General features: G+C 41.1%; 1 protein-coding gene across 2 annotated transcripts in view; it reads left to right on the top strand.

The window, feature by feature from the left end:
* sf3b1 (splicing factor 3b, subunit 1) overlaps positions 1 to 23,611 on the top strand; it is a 70,799-nt gene that overhangs the window by 19,631 nt on the left and 27,557 nt on the right. For both annotated transcript variants that reach the window (XM_060827403.1, XM_060827404.1), the window contains 10 exons: positions 4,018 to 4,327; positions 4,677 to 4,892; positions 5,458 to 5,579; positions 6,549 to 6,746; positions 8,085 to 8,186; positions 8,269 to 8,448; positions 12,636 to 12,722; positions 12,826 to 13,096; positions 13,324 to 13,469; positions 14,447 to 14,593. In XM_060827403.1, coding sequence (XP_060683386.1) covers positions 4,018 to 4,327; positions 4,677 to 4,892; positions 5,458 to 5,579; positions 6,549 to 6,746; positions 8,085 to 8,186; positions 8,269 to 8,448; positions 12,636 to 12,722; positions 12,826 to 13,096; positions 13,324 to 13,469; positions 14,447 to 14,593 — 1,779 coding nt within the window. The remainder of the gene's footprint in view (positions 1 to 4,017; positions 4,328 to 4,676; positions 4,893 to 5,457; positions 5,580 to 6,548; positions 6,747 to 8,084; positions 8,187 to 8,268; positions 8,449 to 12,635; positions 12,723 to 12,825; positions 13,097 to 13,323; positions 13,470 to 14,446; positions 14,594 to 23,611) is intronic.

Raw genomic sequence — 23,611 nt, 5'->3', positions numbered from 1 at the left:
TACAGTTAAATAAAGGTAATTATGAGGGCATGAGAGAGGAACTGACAAAAATAGACTGGAAGCAGAGCCTAGCGGGGAAGACCGTAGAGAAAAAATGGCAGGAGTTTGTCGGTATAATTGAGGACACTGTACAGAGGTTCATCCCCAAGAAAAGAAAGATTATCCGGGCAGGGATTAGATAGCCATGGCTGACAAAGGAAGTCAGGAAATGTATTAAAGAAAAAGAGAGATCCTATAAAGTGGCCAAGAGCAGTGGGAAATCAGAAGACTGGGAAGGCAACAAAAACAAACAGAGGATAACAAAGAGAGAAATAAGGAAGGAGAGGATCAAATATGAAGGTAGGCTAGCCAGTAATATTAGAAATTATAGTAAAAGTTTCTTTCAATACATAAGAAACAAACGACAGGCAAAAGTAGACATTGAGCCACTTCAAAATGATGCTGGAAGCCTAGTGATGGGAGATAAGGAAATAGCAGAAGAACTTAACAATTACTTTGCGTCAGTCTTCACAGTGGAAGACATGAATAATATCCCAACAATTAAAGGGAGTCGGGGGCTGAGTTGAGTATGGTTGCCATTACAAAAGAGATAGTGCTAGAAAAGCTAAAAGGTTTTAAAATTGATAAATCTCCTGGCCCCGATGGGATACATCCTAGAGTTCTGAGATAGGTGGCTGAGGAAATAGCGGAGGCATTGGTTGAGATCTTTCAAAAGTCACTGGAGTCAGGGAAAGTTCTGGATGATTGGAAGATGGCTGTTGTAACACCCTTGTTCAAGAAAGGATCAAGACAAAAGATGGAAAATTATAGGCCAATTAGCCTAATCTCGGTTGTTGGTATAATTCTAGAATCCGTCATTAAGGATGAGGTTTCTAAATTCTTGAAGAGCAGAGTCTGATTAGAACAAGTCAACATGGATTTATTAAGGGGAGGTCGTGTCTGACAAACCTGTTGGAATTCTTTGAAGAGGTGACAAGTAGGTTAGACCAGGGAAACCCAGTGGATGTGGTTTATCTAGACTTCCAAAAGGCCATTGATAAGGTGTCACATGGGAGGCTGCTAAGCAAGGTGAGAGCTCATGGTGTTCGAGGTGAGCTACTGGGATGGATTGAGGATTGACTGTCTGATAGAAGGCAGAGAGTTGGAATAAAAGGTTCTTTTTCGGAATGGCAGCCGGTGACAAGTGGTGTCCCGCAGGGTTCACTGTTGGGGCTGCAGCTGTTCACATTATATGTCATTGATCTGGATGAAGGGACTGGGGGCATTCTAGCGAAGTTTGCCGATGATACGAAGTTAGGTGGACAGGCAGGTAGTACTGAGGAAGTGGGGAGGCTACAGAAGGATCTAGACAGTTTGGGAGAGTGGTCCAGGAAATAGCTGATGGAATTAAATGTGAGCAAATGCGAGGACTTGCACTTAGGAAAAAAGAATACAAGCATGGACTACTTTCTAAACGGTGAGAAAATTCGTAAAGCCAAAGTACAAAGGGATTTGGGAGTGCTAGTCAAGGATTCTCTGAAAGTAAACATGCAGGTTGAGTCCGTGATTAAGAAAGCGAATGCAATGTTGTCATTTACCTCAAGAGGGTTGGAATATAAAAGCACCGTTGTGCTACTGAGACTTTATAAAGCTCTGGTTAGGCCCCATTTAGAGTACTGTGTCCAGTTTTGGTCCCCACACCTCAGGAAGTACATACTGGCACTGGAACGTGTCCAGCGGAGATTCACACGGATGATCCCTGGAATGGTAGGTCTAACATACAAGGAATGGCTGAGGATCCTGGGATTGTATTCATTGGAGTTTAGAACATTAAGGGGAGACTTAATAGAGACGTACAAGATAATACATGGCTTGGAAAGGATGGACGCTCGGAAATTGTTTCCGTTAGGCAAGGAGACTAGGACCCGTGGACACAACCTTAGAATTAGAGGGGCTCAATTTCAAAACAGAAATGCGGAGACATGTCTTCAGCCAGAGAGTGGTGGGCCTGTGGAATTCATTCCCGCAGAGTGCAGTGGAGGCTGGGACGCTGAATGTCTTCAAGGCAGAGATTGATAGATTCTTGATGTCACGAGGAATTAAGGGCTACGGGGCGAATGCTGGTAAGTGGAGTTGAAATGCCCATCAGCCATGATTGAATGGCGGAGTGGACCCGATGGACCGAATGGCCTTACTTCCACTCCTATGTCTTATGGTCTTATAGCCTCCCTCGTGGATGTTTCCAAAGAGAGATCAGAGCCACAAAACTAAGCTAACTTTTTTTCTGACTTGATGTGACACTGAGCAAGTTTATTAACTCAGAACGTATCAATGATTACTTCCTCTTTATTTAAGTGGCCACGTATCCTACCATGCAGCATACTTATTCACTAAGTGTTATGAATGGTAGAAAACATTATGTGGTGTATTTCTTTGATTTTTCATTCACCTGATCTTCAAGACTCAATAAGGTTCATTTTATAGTCAGTACTCCTGTCTTCCATCACCAAATCAGTTGTTTGAATGCACCCATTCTGAGGTTACACCTGCAGGAGCTAAAGGATTAAAATAAATTCAGGAGGGAAGGATGGAGTATTACACAAACAGGAATGAAATCACCCCAGCTACTTATGCTTATTTCGAAATACCCTTTTAAAAATGCTTTTTAATGGTGAAGAGGTTAATTTCCTCACATCTGTAGAAATCCACTAATTTGAATCTGGACTTGTGGAGTTTCTTGTCAAGTAATTGGATAATTAGTAAAAGAATGTGTAAGAAATAGCAAGATTCAACCATTCAGCCCTTTGAACCCACTCTGCTCTTCAATGAGATCATAGAGTCACAAAGATATACAGCACGGAAACTCATCCATGTCAACCAGATACCCTAAATAAATCTCATCCCATTTTCTAGCATTCAGCCCATATCCCTCTAAACCCTTCCTGTCCATATACCTATCCAGATGTCTTTTAAGTGTTGTAATTGTACTAGCATTCACCATTTCCTCTGGCGGCTTATTCCATACAAGTTACACCTTCAACATGAAAAAGTTGCCCCTTAGGTCCCTTTTAAATCTTTCCTATCTCACCTTAAACCTATGCCCTCTAGTTATGGACTCCCCCATTCTGGGGAAAAGACCATATCTGTTTACCCTATCCATGCCCCTCATGATTTTATAAAACTCTATAAGATCACCCCTCCGTCTCCAATGCTCCAGGGAAAATCGCCCTATCAGTCTCTCCCTGTAGCTCAGACCCACCAACCCTGGCAACATCTTTATAAATCTTTTCTGAACCATTTCAAGTTTCACAACATTTTTCCTATAGCAGCGCGACCATGATTGATCTTGTACTTCAGTTTTTTCTGCACTATCCATGTGTGCCTTGATGTTTTTAATACATAGAAATCTGATCTCAGTCTTAAGTGACTGAACCTTAACAGCCCTCTTTGGCAGACAATTCCAAAGATTCACCAACCTCTGAGCAAAGAAATTGCTCCTTAAATTGATTGCTTTAATTACTAGAAAGAAAACAAAAAGTCAACAGTGTTAGTTTTCTTTCAGTTTTCATTAACCACATGAAACCAAGCTAAACAACCATTTGGCAAACTGCTACACAATTAACAATGCTTCATTACTTCCTTACAATTTTAATACTTGCCATTAGTTTCTAACTACAGGACCTACATTGCTTTATCAGGAGACCAGAATCAATACGGTAGTCGTCTCCTTTTGGTTATCTTTTTCTTTCTTCACACTCTCTGCAACATTTCAGTTAATTCATACCCTGAGAAATACCAGTGTAAATTCCAGTATAAACTAAAGCTGTAGTTAATTGCGAATGCAGTATTAACACTGATTATTAAATCACTTTTTGCTGTTTTTTGCAAGAATCTGAATCTGCACCTTTATAGTGGGCAATTTGTGGAGTTCCTATTTTTATGGTCTATTATTGCACGTTATTCTTTGAAAATTTATTTGGTCATACTTAATGAGTCTTCATTGATAAATTCAAGCTTATTTGTGTACTTCCTCTCTAGACTCCTGGGCATACACCTGGACACACACCTGGGCACACACCTGGCCACACTCCAGGACATACCCCTGGTCACACTCCTGGAAACACTCCTTCTCAGAGCCGATGGGATGAAACACCTGGTCGTTCAAAAGGCAGTGAGACTCCTGGTGCAACCCCAAGCACAAGAATGTGGGAGCCTACTCCTAGCCACACGCCAGCAGGGGCTGCTACACCTGGACGAGATACACCTGGGCATGCTACGCCAGGTCACGGAGGCGCAACTTCCAGTGTGCGCAAAAATAGATGGGATGAAACTCCAAAAACAGATAGGGGTGAGATTAACTTTTTTCTTTCTGTAATGAAAATTACACTTCTGTGGAGGTGTTTTACTTTTTGATTTGCATGATTAGGGTAGGAGGCATAATGTTAGTATTGAATAATGTTCCTTTAACAGTTAGTGTGAATGGTTAAACACCGAAAGAACTGTCAATGTTGTAAATCAGAAACAAAAACAGAAGGGTCACTGGACCTGAAACATTAACTCTGATTTCTCTTCACAGATGCTGCCAGATCTGCTGAGCTTTTCCAGCAACTTCTGTTTTTGATTGTTATTGCCAATGTTTTCTGCTTTTCAAAGTGTTGATCTTGGGTTCTTGTTCACTATCTAATTTCTTATTTTAGAAACACCTGGGCATGGCAGTGGCTGGGCTGAGACACCGCGGACAGACCGTGGAGGTGATTCTATAGGTGAAACGCCAACCCCTGGTGCAAGTAAAAGAAAGTCTCGTTGGGATGAAACACCAGTTAGTCAATTGGGTGGCAGCACTCCATTGCTTACTCCCAGTGGAATTACACCAAAGGGCACACCCGCAATGGCTATGGCAACTCCTACACCAGGTATGTGGCAATTGAAACAGAAGCTATAGTACAGTTGAGTTTAGATTTGTCTTTTTCTTTGATTATGAAGTGCTGTATTTTACATTCAAATATTTAGGCCATAGCTCGGTAATTACTTTGGTCCAAATGGCCTCTTTCCTTCTTTTTGAGTCTGAATGGCATATGTGCAGAGATAACACTGAAGCTGGTCCTATTCTTGTCTATCTGCAGACACAAACTAAACTTAGTGTTCGTTATTGACTTCAAAAATTTCACTTACAACAAGTAACATGTATGGAATAAGTTAGTTGCCAAAACAATTTATTTCTAATTTAAAATTTTAACCAGCAAAAGTTATGATGCAAACTCAGTGCTTTAAATAGCATTGAAAATGATAGCTTTATAACATGTTAATGTCATGAATAATGGAATTTGGGCTATTTCTTTTCTGGCATAAGCAAACAAACTTAGTCGGAACTAAACTAAGTGACAGGATGTGTGAAGAACAGAATTTGCATGTGCTTAAATGTTTTGAGGTAACCGTCAGAGAGAAGTAACTAAACATCTAAATAATGCAACAATTTAGGTCATTTGATGAGCATGACACCTGAGCAACTACAGGCATGGCGTTGGGAGCGGGAAATTGATGAAAGAAATCGCCCACTTACAGATGAGGAACTGGATGCAATGTTCCCTGAAGGCTATAAGGTAATGTAATAAACTTTTTGTTGTAAATGGAAGGCACTAGGTTTTCTTGGCACTTATTCATTGGAGGAGAATTTCCTACTGAAATTACCTCAGCTGATGACTGGAACAAATCTGTCATTAATATATTTACGTGTGCATTAAGGCTGAATTCTGTTGTTCATTTTGTACTTCTGGTAATGTACACGTTGAACAACGTTGCATTACAAATACAGATACTAAGTAAAACCATGCACTTCTAAACCATGGCTGATTGTTATGTTTGCTACGTTTTTACCAAATCTTTTTGTTATGACAAAGAGGATTTCTTTCTGTATGCGGGAGGTCTGTCCCATCAAGGTGTCGCATTCTGGCTTTTAGACCATTAACTTCAATTCAGGCTTGATTTTTACCCAGTTCAGCATGTCCTAGTTGGCTGCCATATGAATCGCAACTGTTCTGCAGCTGATTGTTAACTTCTTGGATGCAAAAGATAAAAATACAAGGTTGTAACATTAAACTACATCAGTTTTTGAAAAATGACGGTTGAGGGGGTGGCCCTGAGAAATTCTTGGTGAGTTTGCATTTTCTTGTAACAGTAATTATTGCCAGACGATGCTGCTGTGAGTTGTTTGTCCCTGAACAGTAACATTGTCCTATTAAAAGACATTTTTCTGGGGAAATGGTAGTTTGCACTTTGAAGATGGTGTAGTGAATGCCACGTGAACAGTTCACATTTGAGCTTGGCCGAGTGTTATCACTGCAGTCTTCATTCGTAACAGAAAAGTTACGTGATCAAATTGCAAGTGGTGTGTTTGCAGCATGTCACAAAAAGTATTCATATTTTTGTACTAATTCAATAATTCTCAACAGAGTTGACTATAATGTTATTTACCCTGGTTTGAAATTGAAAAGAAAGTTTGTATCTAAATTATTGCTATAATTTATTCAACAACTATTAGTAATTTCCTTTTCCTTTTTAAATGGACACAGGTCCTTCCACCTCCAGCTGGTTATGTCCCAATCCGAACACCTGCTCGTAAACTGACTGCAACCCCAACACCACTTGGAGGCCTAACTGGATTCCACATGCAGTCCGAAGAACGCAGCGCAAAGAACATGAATGACCAGCCCTCTGGGAATCTTCCATTCCTGAAACCTGATGACATACAATATTTTGACAAATTACTGGTAATGATGGTTTCCGCATTTACCCTGGATATATACATACACGAACGTGAATTCTTTTTTTCAATCAAAATCTGTAGCTTGGAAGTTGCATTGATACCATACAAGGTTTTATTAATAACTTTCTTTAAGTGGAATAACTTCATATTGTTGCTCAAGGTTTGCCTGTAAAAATGCTGACTCGCAAACTGAACTAGTTTACACTTGGAAATAACAAGTGTGAAACCTTGAACAATTAAAATACTTGGTTGTCAGGAGGGATATTGTTACATTCTAGAGCACTGTAAATATGTGATGTAATGTGGGTTGCATCATCATGAGATGAAAGGTATATCAACATACGAAGTTTGTGCACCTTAGTGGAAGTTGCCATATAGCAAATATGGAGAAATTTTCAAAGTAATGCCAATACTTAAGGCATAGTAATGGAGAGAAGCATCTGGAGTCAATCAGTGCATGGTATGTGTAGCAACATCGAGTTGAGGGCAATTATTATAGAAGTAAGTTGCCAAGCTCATGGAGGAATTTCAAGAATAGTATCTTATCCATTGCAGCTTGGAAACGTTGGAGCTGTGGTATGAAGCATTGTTTGGGATGTATAAATACATATACTGGTTTGAGAAACTAAACTATGTATATTGTATATATTCTGTGTGTTTATATTATTTTGTATTCAATTATGTAATTTATCAAAGCAGTTTGCAAACCTGTCTTTAAGGTGATCATGGCATGAAATAGTGTTGGCAGCTGGGAATGGGGGGGCGGAGGGGAGAAGAGTCAGGAATTACAGGAAATGGTTAAAGAGAATGTTACAGTAATTGAATGTGTTCTACTTTACCCTCACACTTGCCAATCCCAATTCCCTAATTTGTATGTTTTTTGGCTTTGGGTCAGATGCTTGTGCGCTCAAACACAATTCAAGATTATATTATGTTAGCCTAGATTACACCGAGGTTGTAACACACTTCTTAGACACCTTTGATCACAGCTATAAAGCTGAAGTTTCTGATACTTTGACTCATAACTCAGTTTCTGATTTGACAAATATGGTATGGGTGCATTTACCTTAGTCCAAGAGCGCTATACTTAGAAACAAAAACAGAAGTTGCTGGAAAAGCTCAACAGGTCTGGCAGCATCTGTGCAGAGAAATCAAAGTTAATGTTTCGGATCCGGTGACCCTTCCTCAGGTTCTGATCTACAGCATCCATAGTTATGCTTCGACAGTATCTTGTTTAAAAATGTTGAAATAAGTGTTAGGAGAGTTGTAACCATTTTGAGAAATCTGATTTAAAATTGCTGCTTTTGACAATTAAGTATTTGTTATCTGTCCTCATTATAAGGTTGAAGTTGATGAATCGACATTAAGTCCAGAAGAGCAAAAGGAAAGAAAGATAATGAAATTGCTTCTAAAAATAAAGAATGGTACTCCACCAATGAGGAAGGTAAACTTACAATTTTTTGAAAGTTGTAACTGGCTACGTTCTGTTAGAGCAAATATAATTATTTTTTCCTCTTTCTTTCCAGGCCGCTTTGCGTCAAATAACTGATAAAGCCAGAGAATTTGGAGCTGGACCCCTGTTCAATCAAATTCTTCCACTGCTGATGTCCCCAACACTTGAAGACCAAGAGCGTCACTTGCTGGTTAAAGTTATTGACCGAATTCTGTACAAATTAGATGACTTAGTTCGACCATACGTGCACAAGGTATGTTTACATTTCTGTCCTTGACTTTTACAGGGTTCAGTAAAACACGACACAAGCCGGGAGAACAACACAACATTTTCTGCTTAGGCACTTTACGTCCTATAGGACTCCTTCTATTGAGTTGCACAACTTCAGAGCATGACCATTCTGTCTGTAATTAATTTCTCTTAAATTCTCCACTCTCCCCTGGGACTGTCTTAGTGATTTAGCAGAATGGACCTGATTGAAGATTTGTAGCTCGGGTATCCGTTGTTGTGGTTCTGCTCGCCGAGCTGGAAGTTTTTGCTGCAAACGTTTCGTTCCCTGACTAGGGAACATCATCAGTGCTGTTGGAGCCTCGTGTGAAGCGCTGCTTTGATGTTTCTTCCGGTATTTATATTGGTTTGTTCTTGCCATTTCTGGGTGTCAGTTTCAGCTGTATTGGTTTGTATATGGTGTCCAGGTCACATTGACACATTGACCTGGACACCATATACAAACCACTACAGCTGAAACTGACACCCATAAACGGCAAGAACATCCATCAACAGACACATCCACCTGGACCCCACATACAAATCACTGCAGCTGAAACTGACACCCGGAAGCGGCAAGAACAAACCAATATAAATACCGGAAGAAACATCAAAGCAGCGCTTCACACGAGGCTCCAACAGCACTGATGATGTTCCCTAGCCAGGGAACGAAACGTTTGCAGCAAAAACTTCCAGCTCGGCGAGCAGAACCACAAGAATGGACCTGTTTCCTCTTTTTTTTGTCACCTAACATTTACATCTGTTTTATATATCTGTCCAATGCCACCATCATCTCGACCTTTGTGATGGTACTCCAGGAAAAAGACAATCTGTTCCCCTTGCTCTCTTTCACCAGCACAAATACCACCATTCTCTAGCTCCTTTCATTTCTGAGGAAGAAAAATCATACCAGACTCGAAATATTCTGTTTTTATTTTTCTGTTAAATTTTCTATATGAGCAATTTAAAAATATGGAAACAGTATAACTTGCAATAAATTGGTCTCTGTAGTTTCCTAAATGTTCAAGAGCATCATGGTAAATCGCCACCATGAACATTGTGGTATTTTGGTGCTTCCATGCTGATAGGCTGTTGCAGAATTTGAGCCAGTGATAAAGAAACAGCATGATATATCCTAAATGTGGGTGCTTGTGTTCCAATGATTTTACTGTTTTTTTTCACTTGGTGATTGAAAGTGCAAGATGGACAGGTGCTCTCCATATACATTATTTGATTTTCTGCAGTGCATCCTGCAGATCTCTCACAGTTGAGCTACAATTACATCAGTGCTGAGTATTGAACCCTTTGCAACAATGCACTGACTGAACTCACAGAATTTTGAAAATCTGGAATTTACAGTACAGAAGAAGGTCATTTGGGCCATAGTGTCATGCCAGCCAAAAAGTAGCCATTTTGCTTAATTCCCATTTTACCAGCTGGGTCTGTAACCTTCTAGGTCACGGCCCCAGGTGTATATGCATATATTTGACAAATGGTCATGAAGGTTTTTGTCTCTGCCGCCCTTTTAGGTAGCAGATTACAGATCCCTTCTACCCTCTGGGTGAAAAAAAAATTCTCTCTCATCCTGTCTAAATCTCTTACCTAAACCTGTAACCTCAATGTGAGCCCCTCAGCTAAGGGGAATATGATCATTCTAGACCCCACACAATACACCAGTTAGTGTTAACTTAGCCTGCTGTCTTCCGAGGAAAAAGCACTTGTCTATTCAGTTTTAGCTAATAACTGAAATTCTCCAATCCATACAATAATCCATGTAAATCTTTTCTGCACGCTGTTTAGGGCAGTTACATATTTCCTGTTGTGTGGTGACCAGAGCTGCATGCATGTCTCCAGCTAAGGCCTAGCCAGTGTTTATATAGATCCAATGTCAACTCCCAGTTGTTATATGATGTACTTTATCTAATAAGAGCACACATCCCATTCCCATTATTATCCACCAGTTATCTTCAGGGATCTGTGAACTCCAAAATTCCTCTGTTTCTCTACACTTTGGAATATCCAACTATTTACTGTGTATTCACTTATCTTGTTAATCTTTACCCATAAGTATTGTCTCCCATTTCTCCAAATTGAATTCCATTTGCCAGTGTTCTGCATTCCTGAGTTATCTATGGATACCTTGCTGCAGTCTTCGGTTTTCTTCATTAATATGGAGATGCCAGTGTTGGACTGGGGCAGACAAGGTCAGAAGTCACTTAACACCAGGTTATAGTCCAACAGTTTTTTATTTGAAATCACAAGCTTTTGGAACGCTGCTTTTTTGTCAGGTGAAGTGAATTTTATAGGCAGCGAGATCAAAAGATCATACAAATGGTGTGAGTGGAATGTCAATGGACTTTGATAGCCAAGTTGGGTACCCATGATAACGGTCTCAACTGTCATCTTGGATTCATGTCACACTACATGTAACCCCACCATATTGTTCTGTATTCGTAAAATCTTCCTTACTGTCCTATTTTGACACCATCACCTTGATAACTTATGATCTCTCTACCTTTTATTAGTTTGTGCAATGTTGGATTCCTTGTTACTTTGGTTAGACCCTCGGCATGCGACTCTTATACTTATCGTGGTATTCAAGCCATTTGGTTTGTCAGAGTCAGAGTAAAAGATGTACAGCATGGAAACAGACCCTTCGGTGCAACCTGTCCATGCCAACCAGACATCCCGACCTAATCTAGTCCCACCTGCCAGCACTCGTCCCATGTCCCTCCAAATCCTTCCTATTCATATGTCCAATAAAAACAGAAAATTCCATAAACATTCAGCATTACTTTACATCTTTTGTAATTACCTCTCTGCCTAAATTAATTGGATTATAGGTCATCCCTTCATTTGCTTTTCAGCTGTTGACACTTCACTCATACCATCTGATGCTTTTGATCACCTGCAGAGACTTATCAACACTCAGCCTATCAACATTCCACTCACACCATTTGTATGATCTTTTGATCTCTCTGCCTGTTGATCTCTCTGCCTATAAATTCAGTGCCTATGTGCGCTTTTCTTCACTTCACCTGAAGAAGGAGCAGCACTCCAAAAGCTTCTGACTTCAAATATACCTGTTGGACGATAAGTTGGTGTCGTGTGACTTCTGACCTCCTTCATTCTCGACTGGATGGCCAATTTTTATATTGTCTGCAACATGAGCATACCCCCTGCTCTAGGGCCCTTGTGATGTAGTGTAGTTTTCCTACTTCTGGGCTAAAAGGTCTGGGTTTAAGACCCACCTGTTCCAGAGGTATGTTATTTGTCATTGATTTGTGCATTGCTGTGGGCCTTTCAGGAAAACCAGACTGAGTAAAAGGGGCTGATTTCCTTCCCCGAATGTTATTAATTAGTGCATTTCAAAAAAAAAGTTATTATGATGGTAGTGTCCCTATCTCTGGGCGAGAAGGTCCAGGTTCAAATCCCACCTGCCCCAGATACATCACATGTTTGTGCAGGTTGTTTAAAAAATCCACCCCTCTATATTCATTTCCAAAGGTTTGGTATTTACCACAAAAAAGCAAAGAACTCTGTAGAGATTATTGATTATTGCAGCTGCAGCCCCACTTGATTCAAGATATCAGGTAGAAATGTATTTGGGAGGGAACAGTTGATTACAGTGCCCTCATGACAGAAACCTTGTAAAATGGTTTTTATGTGATCATTAGAGAATACACCTGTGCGAATGCTGGATGAAGACAGGAGGAAGCTTTCATAATTTCCTATTGAAACATCATAACAAATGATGAGATATCAAAGGTTAGCTGGTTCTCTTTGTGTAGCCATCTTAGTATGAATTAATGCTGCCTTTGAAAAAGAGTACAACCTGATGTTTTCTTGAACTCCGTTACTAAATTTTGTTGATGCCCTGTTAGGGAAAGACAAGAATAACAATCAAAAGTAATTATAAAAATCCTTGTAATGTGCTGTCTTCTCAAATAATGGGATATGAAGTCATGATATCCTAATTTCAATCATCTTGTTGTTGGAAACTAATGAACAAGGGCTGCCTGGTATCCTTCAAGATGAGCAACTCAAAGAACGAGTCTGATTATCTGTTTTCATTCAATTGTTTTGGGCTATAAAGTGACAATTGCAAGTTCTTTAGTGTATTAAGACCATCAAGATTCTTTGTAAATAAAAATATGTTGAAACATTTTACAGATACTTGTGGTTATTGAGCCTTTGCTGATTGATGAGGACTATTATGCTAGAGTGGAAGGCAGAGAAATTATCTCAAACTTAGCAAAGGTATGTAAACAGTCACTTTCAGTTTCTGTTGAATCCTGCGAAATTCTCAAATTAAAGGAACTGATTTGGTTTAACAGTTTTTTTTCCTGTATTTTTTGTTTAGGCTGCCGGTCTTGCAACAATGATTTCCACTATGCGTCCTGATATCGATAACATGGATGAGTATGTGCGTAACACGACAGCTAGAGCCTTTGCTGTTGTTGCTTCGGCTCTGGGTATTCCATCACTGTTACCTTTCCTTAAAGCTGTGTGTAAAAGCAAGAAATCATGGCAGGCTCGGCATACAGGAATCAAAATTGTACAGCAGATTGCCATTCTAATGGGTTGTGCCATCTTGCCTCATCTGAGGAGCTTGGTTGAAATTATTGAACATGGTATGTGTTGAAGTAGTTGCAGATATTATGAACGTTTGTCCAATCTGATATGAATAACTTTGAAAAACCGTTTAGTACTGTGTATTTTAAGTGAATAATCTATTTGAAATTTATAAATTGTAACATGAAGCAATGTACTTTTAAAATAGTTTTAATAGAAGTCTTTAGTTGAGTGTATCAAAACTGAATGAGTAAATTAATCTTTAAAAATGGGCCCTTTTTCATAGGTCTGGTTGACGAACAGCAGAAGGTTCGAACCATTAGTGCCCTGGCTATTGCTGCCTTGGCTGAAGCTGCAACTCCTTATGGTATTGAATCATTTGATTCTGTTCTAAAACCATTGTGGAAGGGTATTCGTCAGCACAGAGGCAAAGTAAGACTGTTATCATGACTATAACTTTACAAATCAATCTGTGGTTTAAACTATTGACAATGAACAGAACTTGCTAAATAAGTGCAATAACAGTGTACACAAGTCAGGAGAATCTCACGTGGAGCTTAAGGCAGTAACCATTTCTGGTTTCTTCATTATATCTCTGACCACATGTGTTTGAAGCATCATGTTTGAAGATTTTTGATAATATTTCCCACTTTTGCAACAAACAACATACTACATAAATTTTATGATTGATTTGGCAATTTGTTAATTTTCCACCCTCCACGTGGCAAACCACTTAGTCAATGCAATGCCTTTTCTCTGATAGAGAAGCTGCAGTGGACTACTTAAAAGTGAAATGTAAAAGTTCACCATTTTGTACAGGTAGTTCTGCGATAACGCGTGTTTCAGCAGCTATCATATGGCTGAAGAATTAGGACATGGTATTTTAGAGAATGCTTATCTCCATTGGCAATAGTGCAATTCCATCAGGGATCGAGTTGTAGGCTCCATTCTGCACATGCGCCAGTGTCTACGCATATGTGATGTCAGTGCAGGTGTCCGTGCCGTTCTGCGCATGCATGATATGAGCTCTGGGCTTCATGCTATTCTGCGCATATGCCAATGTCAGCTGTTGACAGAGTAGTGTTCTGTTAGAGGTACTGTGCAGAGAGCAGCTCTGTGACATTTTTTAAATGTTAAATTTATTTTTGTTAATAAATATTTCAAGCTTCATTCGGGCTGTGCAATACTTTGCATTAGACTTTTGGGTGATTTTTGAATGATCATGAGTAATATTTTTTGCTGGTCTGCCCCAACCCCACTTTTTCCATAAGTCCAATTAGTTCTATTAAAGTGAGGTTTTGCTGGAACACAACTATGGTGTTAAAGGAAAGCTACCTGTACTCAGAAGAGATTTGGTTCAGTGCTTCTATGCCAGTTTCTAATCGCCAAATATAAATGCTGTCTTTTAGGGTCTGGCCGCCTTCTTAAAGGCTATTGGATATCTTATTCCTCTCATGGATGCTGAATATGCTAATTACTATACTCGTGAAGTGATGTTGATCCTTATCCGAGAGTTTCAGTCTCCTGATGAAGAAATGAAAAAGATTGTGCTCAAGGCAAGTTCACACAATTATGATTGAGGTTATTTTGTTATACTCGTTAACAGCTTTCACCATGACTATATATTTTAAATCAGAAGTAATTTTTTCTAGTTTACTTTCTCAATTTTCAGCTCTTGGATATATTCTTTGAAATTTCCATGCAATATATATTTTTTAAAATTCATTTTCTGGATGAGTGTGCCTCTGGCAAGATCAGTATTTATTGCACATCCATGATTGCTCTTAAGATGGTGGTGGTGAGCTGCCTTCTTGACCTATTCCAATGCGTATGGTAAGTGCTTGCCAAAATGTGATCGTGCACTATTTTGACCGAGGAAATTTGGCTGTCAATTTGTGCACCGGAAACTTTCATAAACCGCAAATAATCAGTTTGTGATTTTGGTTGAAGAGTATATATTAGCTAGAAAATAAGAGGTTTGTGTCACTCATCTTAGATTATAGTGCATTGGAATCTTTGACTTTTAGCTGTGTGATAAGATAGGGTTATGGTTTAATCTAAAAGACAGCACCACCAACTCCCTCCGGATTCCATTGAGAGTGTCATGCTTGATTTCTTTGCTTAATTCCTAACCAACTGTTTGGGACCTATGGATTCTTCCCATTCCCCTCAACCAATGTTTTCTAGCAATTGTTATTTCGTATCTTCCCCCATTATATCATTTCTTGATATTGTACTCATTCCACCTTGTACTAATAAAACTACCCCACCATACTATGTGTCTTTTTGAAAAGTCACCTGTCCTGATCCTTTAGTTCCCAGCTTGTCATTGTGTCTCTGTGGTATCTATGCAATCATATCCATGTGCCTTAATTTGTTTTATTTTATTAAACATATACCAAGTATTTAAGTAAAGAACCATTAATATTGTTTTTGTTTCCTGTTAATGCACAAATCCCTTCCTTTCCAACTCTGGATGTCATTATCTAAATAGCTGCCTTCAGTTCTCCGTATCCTTTTGCTTGTTTAAAACCCTTTCTTTAGCCCTGATTATTTAATTTTGCCAGGTCCCAACACAGTTCAAGTTAGGTCCATCCCACTGGAACAGTTCCATTGTACCCCAGTACTTGTGTCTATACCCCATGAACTGAAACCCATTCCTCACACACCAGCCTTTGAGCCATGTATCTAACTTATTGACTTTAGTTGCCTATGTCAGTTTACTCATTGGTCAAGTAGTACTCACTTGGAAGTATTGGTTTTTAATTTGGCTCCTGTTAAAATTCTTTCAGGAGTATCTCCTTTCTAGTCCTATCAATGTTCTTGGTCCAACTATAACTCTATGATAATGGACCCTTCAGGACTGGCATTCACAACTGCAGAGAATAGCATCTGTTCCTCCTAATTATACAGTCCCTTACCACTACTTTCATCCTCTCTGTAGTCTCTCTTCTCATCTATAAAGCTTGCAAGAACCTCATAATGGTTGGACAGTCTTGCAGACTGAGGCTTGGCGAGCATTACCACATGAGCCCCATATATGTCTCGCCTGAAGTCTCGCCCTCCTAGTGTCATAAAATTGTATAGCACAGATACAGACCCTTCGGTCCAACTTGTTTATGTCAGCCAGATATATCCTAAATTAATCTAGTCCATTTTCCAGTATTTGTATTATATCCCTTCCTATTTATGTATCTATCGAGATGTCTTTTAAATGTTGTGATTGTATCAGCATCACCACTTCCTTTGGCAGCTCATTCCATACAAGTACCACTCTGTGCATGAAAACGTTGCCCTTTAGATCTCTTTCATGTCTTTTCTCTCTCACCCTTAACCTATGTCTTCAAGTTTTGGACTCGCTCACCCAAGGGGAAAAGACCTTGCCTATTTACCCTGTCCATGCCCCTCATGATTTTACAAGGCTTTATAAGGTCATCCGTCAGCCTCTGACACTCCAGGGAAAACAACCCTAGCCTATTCAGCCTCTCGTCCTGGCAATGTTCTTGTGAGTCTTTTCTGAACCCTTTCAAGTTTCGCAGCATCTTTTCTGTAGCAGGGGGACCAGACTAAATGCAGGATTCCAAAAGTGGCCTAACTGTACTGTACAGCTGAAACATGACATCCTGATTACTATATCAGTGTACTGACCAATAAAGATAAGTGTACTGTGCGCCGCCTTCATTACCATGTTGGCCTTTGACCTTCAAGGAACTATGAACCTGCACCCAAGGGCTGTTTGGTCAGCAACACTCCCCAGGACCCTACCCTTAAGTGCAGAAGTCCTGCCTGATTTGCCCAACCAAAATGCAATACCTCACATTTATCTAAATTAAACTCCATCTGCCACTCCTGAAATAACCTCCTTCGCTATCCACTATGCTTCCAATTTTGGTGTCATCTGCAAACTTACTAATTTTTCCTCCTACATTCACATCCAAATCATGTATTTAAATGATGAAAACAGTGGATCCAGCACTGATCCCTGCAGGACACTGCTGGACACAGGCCTGCCGTCTGACAAACCATGCTCCACCTCCACTCTCAGTCTCCTACCTTCAAGCCAATTTTCTATCTGAGTAGCTAGCTCTCCCAGATTCCATGTGATCTAACTTTGGTCACCAGTCTACTATGTGGAACTTGTTGAACATCTTACTGAAGTCCATATAGACAACTTCCACTGCACTGCCTTCAATTTTCTTTGTCACCTCTTTGAAAAGCTCAGATCAAGTTAGTGAGACATGATTTCCCAAACAGAAAGTCATGCTGATTATCCCTAATCTGCCCTTGCCTTTCCAAATACATGTAAATCCTGTCCCTCAGAATCTCCTCCATCAATTTAACCACTACTGACAACACTGCTCTATAGTTCCCTGGTTTTCTCTTACCACCTTTTTTATATAATGGCACCAGTCATCTTCCAGTCTTCTGGCAGTTACCTCAAATATATCAGCAAGGTGTCCAGCAATCACTTCCCTAGCTTCCCACTAAATTCAGAGATGTACCTAATCAGTTCCTGGGGATTTAGCCATCCTAATGTGTTTTTAACAAGACTGCCATCATCACCTCTGTAATATGGACACTTTCCAAGATTTTATTTTATTTTGCCAAGTTCTCTAGCTTCTATATCCTTCTCCCTCGTAAATACTGACCTGATTACAGGTAAAATTTGAATGATTTAATCTGAGGGTATGACTGTCTTTGAAGCAAAGCATGCAGGTAACTTTCCAGCTCCCTGATTTGGCAAGATGACTATTAGATTAGATTAGACTTACAGTGTGGAAACAGGCCCTTCGGCCCAACAAGTCCACACCGACCCGCCGAAGCGAAACCCACCCATACCCCTACATTTACCCCTTACCTAACACTATGGGAAATTTAGCATGGCCAATTCACCTGACCCGCACATCTTTGGACTGTGGGAGGAAACCGGAGCACCTGGAGGAAACCCACGCAGACACTGGGAGAACGTGCAAACTCCACACAGTCAGTCACCTGAGTCGGGAATTGAACCCGGGTCTCAGGCGCTGTGAGGCAGCAGTGCTAACCACTGTGCCACCGTGCCGCCCACTATGGCTTCGACTCCAGCTCATCAACTTTGAGTTGAACTGCAAATGCTACAGATAGGTTCACTTAATATCACCTTGGTATCCAGCAGCTCTTATATGCTGCAGGAACAAAACATTACCCCCATCCTGCCATCACTATTTTATTTATTTCACCAACGACTTACACTAGTAGGCATGCTGTTTACACTTCAAGAATTTTGTGTTTGTTGCACTTTATTGTAACTTTTTTCACACTAGTGTCAATCTTACAATTAGCAAGCTGTTTGTAACACAAGTTAAATACATTACCTTCAAAAATGAGAAATATTCATCAATCAGCTGCTTTCCTACGCTTCCATCATCTTGTGTTTCATAGCATCACTTTGCTACTTGTCTTGCCACAAATGCGACTCCAACTCAGTTCTCTTATCCTTTCCCATTTAGCTCGCTCTCATGATGTACTATTTTGACCCTCGAGAATAGTGAACCCTAATCACTTACCAGATAATCATCAATTAACCAGCTTTTTTTGTAGCAAAGCAAGAATCAATTCCTCGAGGTTGAAAAACTTAGAGGCAAAAGCAAGTAAACAAATCTTCTCATTCCCCCACTTAACTGCCTCAAGTGCTGAACTCTGGTACTATTCTGTGTCACACTCCAGATTAGAGAATGGATAGGATCTGCTAAGATGTACTTTTCAGAGAGATGGTATGGTAAGATAAGGTCAAATAGCCTTTCTTTAGCTTTCAGATGCCTGGTGTTGGGGTTGTGCAGTATTGGGACCAAGATGGTCTCCCCTCCAAACTTTCACCATTTCTATTCTTTTCTTGGACATTTATAAAGCCATTCTGCAGTGTGTCTTCAAGTGGCCCCATCATCTTTACATCAGTTGACTGTCATGCATTGTTTGTGCAAATATTAACACAAGGTTCTTGCAGCTTAGCAGAGAGAACAAAATGGCAGAAAACCATAGTGAATGAATAAATAAATAGAAACACTAGCGAGCCCTACTCAGCTAACTTAGCTGTTGGCTGGTACTCACTGATAGTACTCCAACCTGTGCATCACAACGTTCTGGGTTGAAGTTCTAACCCAAGTCCTGAGTACAAAAATCAAGACGGACACTCCACTGCAGTGCTGTCATCTTTTAGGTGAGATATTCATCTGAAGTCGAATCTGATAACTTAATTGAATGTAAAAGAATCCATTACATTACTTCGTAGAAGCTTAGATGTAAAACTCATTTCTTGGTGCATGGACTTCTGTAGTTTGAACATAGCAGCAGCATCTGAAACAAGGAGTCAGTATGCTGGCACATAATTGGCATGCATGGAACATCAGAATGGCTGCACAGCTTACAGAGAACACTGAACAGAAATGTTGCTAGTGGCCTGGCCAGTATTCAGCTCCCAATCAATATCACTGTAATGGATTATCTGAAGATTATCACGTATTCTTACTAGGAGTTTGCACTTGCTCACTGATGATGTTACCTCATGGTAACGAAATGTCTGAAAACAAACCTTCCAGCTCAGTGAGCAAACTTACATCCGGGTCTGGATTAGGTTGCAATATCTGGTCAGCAGGGTCCGTTTCTGTGCTGTACATCTCTATGTATTCTAACAGTGGCTATTGGTGTAAAACATCTCCAGTTTGCAGTGATTATGAAATATACTATTTGAAACAAGTCTTTATTGAATTGTGAAACAAAAACAGAAGTTGCTAGAAAGGCACAGCAGGTCTGGCAGCATCTGTGAAAAAAAATCAGAATTAATGTTTCAAGTCTGGTGTCCCTTCCTCAGAACTGCTCATAGCCAGGAAATTGTTGGTATATGTGCAGAAGATAGGATGGGGGGAGGGGTCAAGGAATAAACAGTAGGTGTAAATAGAGCCCAAAGAGAGAGAAGAACAGTTGGAAAGACAAAGGAGTCAATTATGATCTGGCTGGGACGATACATAGCTGTTAATAGAGACTCTTAGTGGCCAACAATAGGTAGTGTGTAGTAGCAGACTGTGTGATTACAAGGTCTGGTGTGTGTGATAGGGGGTCTAGGACATGGGAGTGATCAGGCCAAAAAATTATTGAATTTGATGTTGAGTCTAGAGGGTTCAAGTGGAAAATGTGTTGTTACGCTGAGGTTTGCTGGAATACTGCAACAAGCCTGAGATGGATGTTAGCCAGGGAACCGGGTGATGTGTTAAAGTGGCAGGCAACTGGAAGTCAAGGTCTTTGCGAGCAGAACGTAGATGCTCTGCAAAGTGGTCACCCAATCTACACTTCATTTCCCAATGTAGAGGAAACTATATTGTGAAAAGTGCAGGTAAAGTACTGCTTCACCTGGAAGGTATGTTTGGGCTCTTGGATACTGAGGAGGGAGGAGGTAAATGGACAGGTGTTATACCTTCAGTTGCAGGGGAAGGTGCAGTGGGGGATTGTTGGGAATGAAGGAAGAGTGAACTGGTTGTTCTGGAGGGAACGGTCCCTGCAGAAGGCGGGCAAAGGGAAGGGGAATGTATGTCTGGTGGGCATCTTGCTGGAGGCTGTATTAATGGGGGCTGATGATCTTCTGAATGTGGCTGCTGGTGGGGTGGTAGGTACGGACAAGCGGAACCCTATTGCAGCTGCTCGAGGGAAGAGAGGTGATGGCGCGTGTGTGGGAAATGGGTCAGACCATTGGGGGACCTGTCGACAACAGTGCTGGGGACTCCTCAGTTGAGGAAGAAGGTGGACTCAGAGGCTGACTTGTAGAAGCTGGCCTCATCAGAACATATGCGATAGAGTCAGAGAAACTGGGAGAATGGAATGGAATCTATACAGGAAGCAGGGTGCGAGGACGTATAGTCCAGGTAGCTGTGAGAGTCACTGAATTTATAATGAATATTAGTGGCCAATCAATCCCCAGAATTGAAAATAGAAATGTCGAGGAAGGGAGGAGACAGTTTTAGACCAGGTGAAAGTGAGGGTGGGGTGGAAACTGGAAGCGGAATGAATTAACTTTTCCAATTCCACATGAGAGCACTGGTGATATCATTGATATATCAGAGAGAGAATTGTGGATGGGGGCTGGATTAGGACTGGAACAAGGAATGTTCCACAAACCCCATGAAGAAACAGGCATAACTCTGACCCATGCAGGTTACCCATGGCCACACTTCTGACCTGAAGAAAATGAGAGGGGTTAGAAGAGAAGTTATTGAGGGTAGAACGAGCTTGGCCAAGCAGAGGAGGGTGGTGGTGGGTTTGGACGGTTCAGGCTTTTGCTCCAAGAAGTGGAGAACCCCGAGACCATCCTGATGAGGAATGGACACGTAAAGGGTTTGTACATCCATGGGAAAGAGGAAGCGGCTGGAGCATGCAAACTGGAAATTCCGTAAAGTATTAGAAGTATCACAAATGTATGTGAGCAGCGCAGCAACTGGACCGGGAGAGAAAAAACTGAATCAAGGTACGAAGAGATGAGTTCTGTGGGGCAGGAGCCAACTGAATCAAAGAGTCTGTCTGGGCAGTCCTGTTTGTGGATTTTCGGAAGGAGGTAGAAGAAAGCTGTGCGGGGCTTGGGGTTCTATCAGCTTGGAGCCATTGAGGGAGAGATCACTAGATAAAATGAAATCAGTGACTGTAGTTGATACGCTGGCCTGATGTACCATACTAGGGTCATGGTCTCGGGAAAGACAAGAGGTATCTAAGAGCCGGTGCTCAGCCTCTGCAGTGTAGAGCTGAAAATGTGTTGCTGGTTAAAGCACAGCAGGTTAGGCAGCATCCAAGGAATAGGAAATTCGACGTTCCTGATGAAGGGCTTGTGCCCGAAACGTCGAATTTCCTATTCCTTGGATGCTGCCTAATCTGCTGTGCTTTAACCAGCAACACATTTTCAGCTGTGATCTCCAGCATCTGCAGACCTCATTTTTTACTCTGCAGTGTAGAGGTCAGTATGCCAGACTACAACAGCACCACCCTTATTAGCAGGCTTAACAACAAAGTCAGGATTGGATCTAAGCGCAGTGAGTGCAGTCAGTTCGGAAGGAGATAGGTTGGATATGGTGAGGAGGCAGAGAAATTGAGGCAGCCAATATCACGTTCTCAATGAACAGATTGAGTACAGGTAAGGGCCAGGGGTTGGAGTGGAGGGGGCCGGGTGCGGTGTCCATGTGGAGGGAGAGTTGGAGCTGTGAGAAAATGTCTGTGGGATGGGAAAGGACTCTTGTTGAAAGAAATGGGTAAGGAGGCAAAAATGCAGGAAGAAGAGTTTGATGTCATGTTGTGCCACAAATTCATTAAGGTGGGGAGTAGAGGGATAAAGTGGAGACCTTTGCTGAATACAGAAAATTCAACATTGGAGAGCGCAAGGTTAGGACGGATGGTGAATACCCAACTGGAGGTGGGGTTGGGGGAAGGGATGGAGTCAGAAGGAAGAGTAGGGGAGGAAGGTTCCAAAGGGCCCTGGATATCTCTGAGTTGTTGCACCCTGTGGTCCTGATGCCTGAAAGGAAAAGAAAAAGTTTCTCGTTTGCACAGAATTAAGCTGGAAGATAAAGTGGAACTGCGTTTTGGCGCAACCCTGAGCCAGCATGATGTGATGCTGTTGCGGAGAGTTGGATTTGAGTTGTGAATGAAACTGAAACTGTGCAATGAGTAAGGAACATGCCTTTTCCTAACCTCATGAAAGAGCCTGGGACATATCCTGAGCAGTAAGGCATTCAACAAGGTTCCTCGTGGTAGAGCAATTAGCAAGGTTAGATCATACAGAATACAGTGAGAACTAGCCATTTGAATACAGAACTGGCTCAAAGGTAAAAGAAGGTGGTGGTGGAGGTTGCTTTTCAGACTGGATGCCTGTGACTAGTGGTGTGCCACAAGGTTCAGTGCTGGGTCCACTACTTCTCATCATTTATTTAAGTAATTTAGATATTAACATAGGTATAGTTAGTAATTTTGCAGAAGGCACCAAGATTGGAGGTGTAGTGGACAACAAAGAAGGTTACATCAGATTACAACGGGATCTTGATCAGATGGGCCAAAGAGTAGCAGATGGAGTTTAATTTAGATAAACATGAAGTGCTGCATTTTGGAAAGGCAAGTCAGGCAGGACTTATGCACTTAATGGTAAGGTCCTGGGCAGTGTTGCTGTGCAAGGAGACCTTGGAGTGCAGGTTCATAGTTCCTTGAAAGTGGAGATGCAGATTGATAGGATGGTGAAGAAAGCATTTGACATGCTTTCCTTTATTGGTCAATGCATTGAGTATAGGAGTTGGGAGGTCATGTTGTGGCTGTACTGGACTTTGGTTAGACCCCTTCTGGAATATTGTGTGCAATTCTGGTCTCTCCCCTATCAGGTTGTTATGAAACTTGAAAAGGTTCAGAAAAGATTTACAAGGATGTTGCCAGGGTTGAAGGGTTTGAGCTATCGGGCTCTTTTCCCTGGGGTGTCAAAGGCTGATGGGTGACCTTATAAGGGTTTATAAAACCATGAGGGGCATGGCGAAGGTAAATAGACACAGTCTTTTCACTGGGGTGGGGATGGCCAGAGC

Source organism: Hemiscyllium ocellatum, chromosome 7, assembly GCF_020745735.1.
Source record: "Hemiscyllium ocellatum isolate sHemOce1 chromosome 7, sHemOce1.pat.X.cur, whole genome shotgun sequence".
In the NCBI taxonomy this organism is placed as follows: domain Eukaryota; kingdom Metazoa; phylum Chordata; class Chondrichthyes; order Orectolobiformes; family Hemiscylliidae; genus Hemiscyllium; species Hemiscyllium ocellatum.
This window is presented reverse-complemented; position numbering and strand designations above follow the sequence as displayed.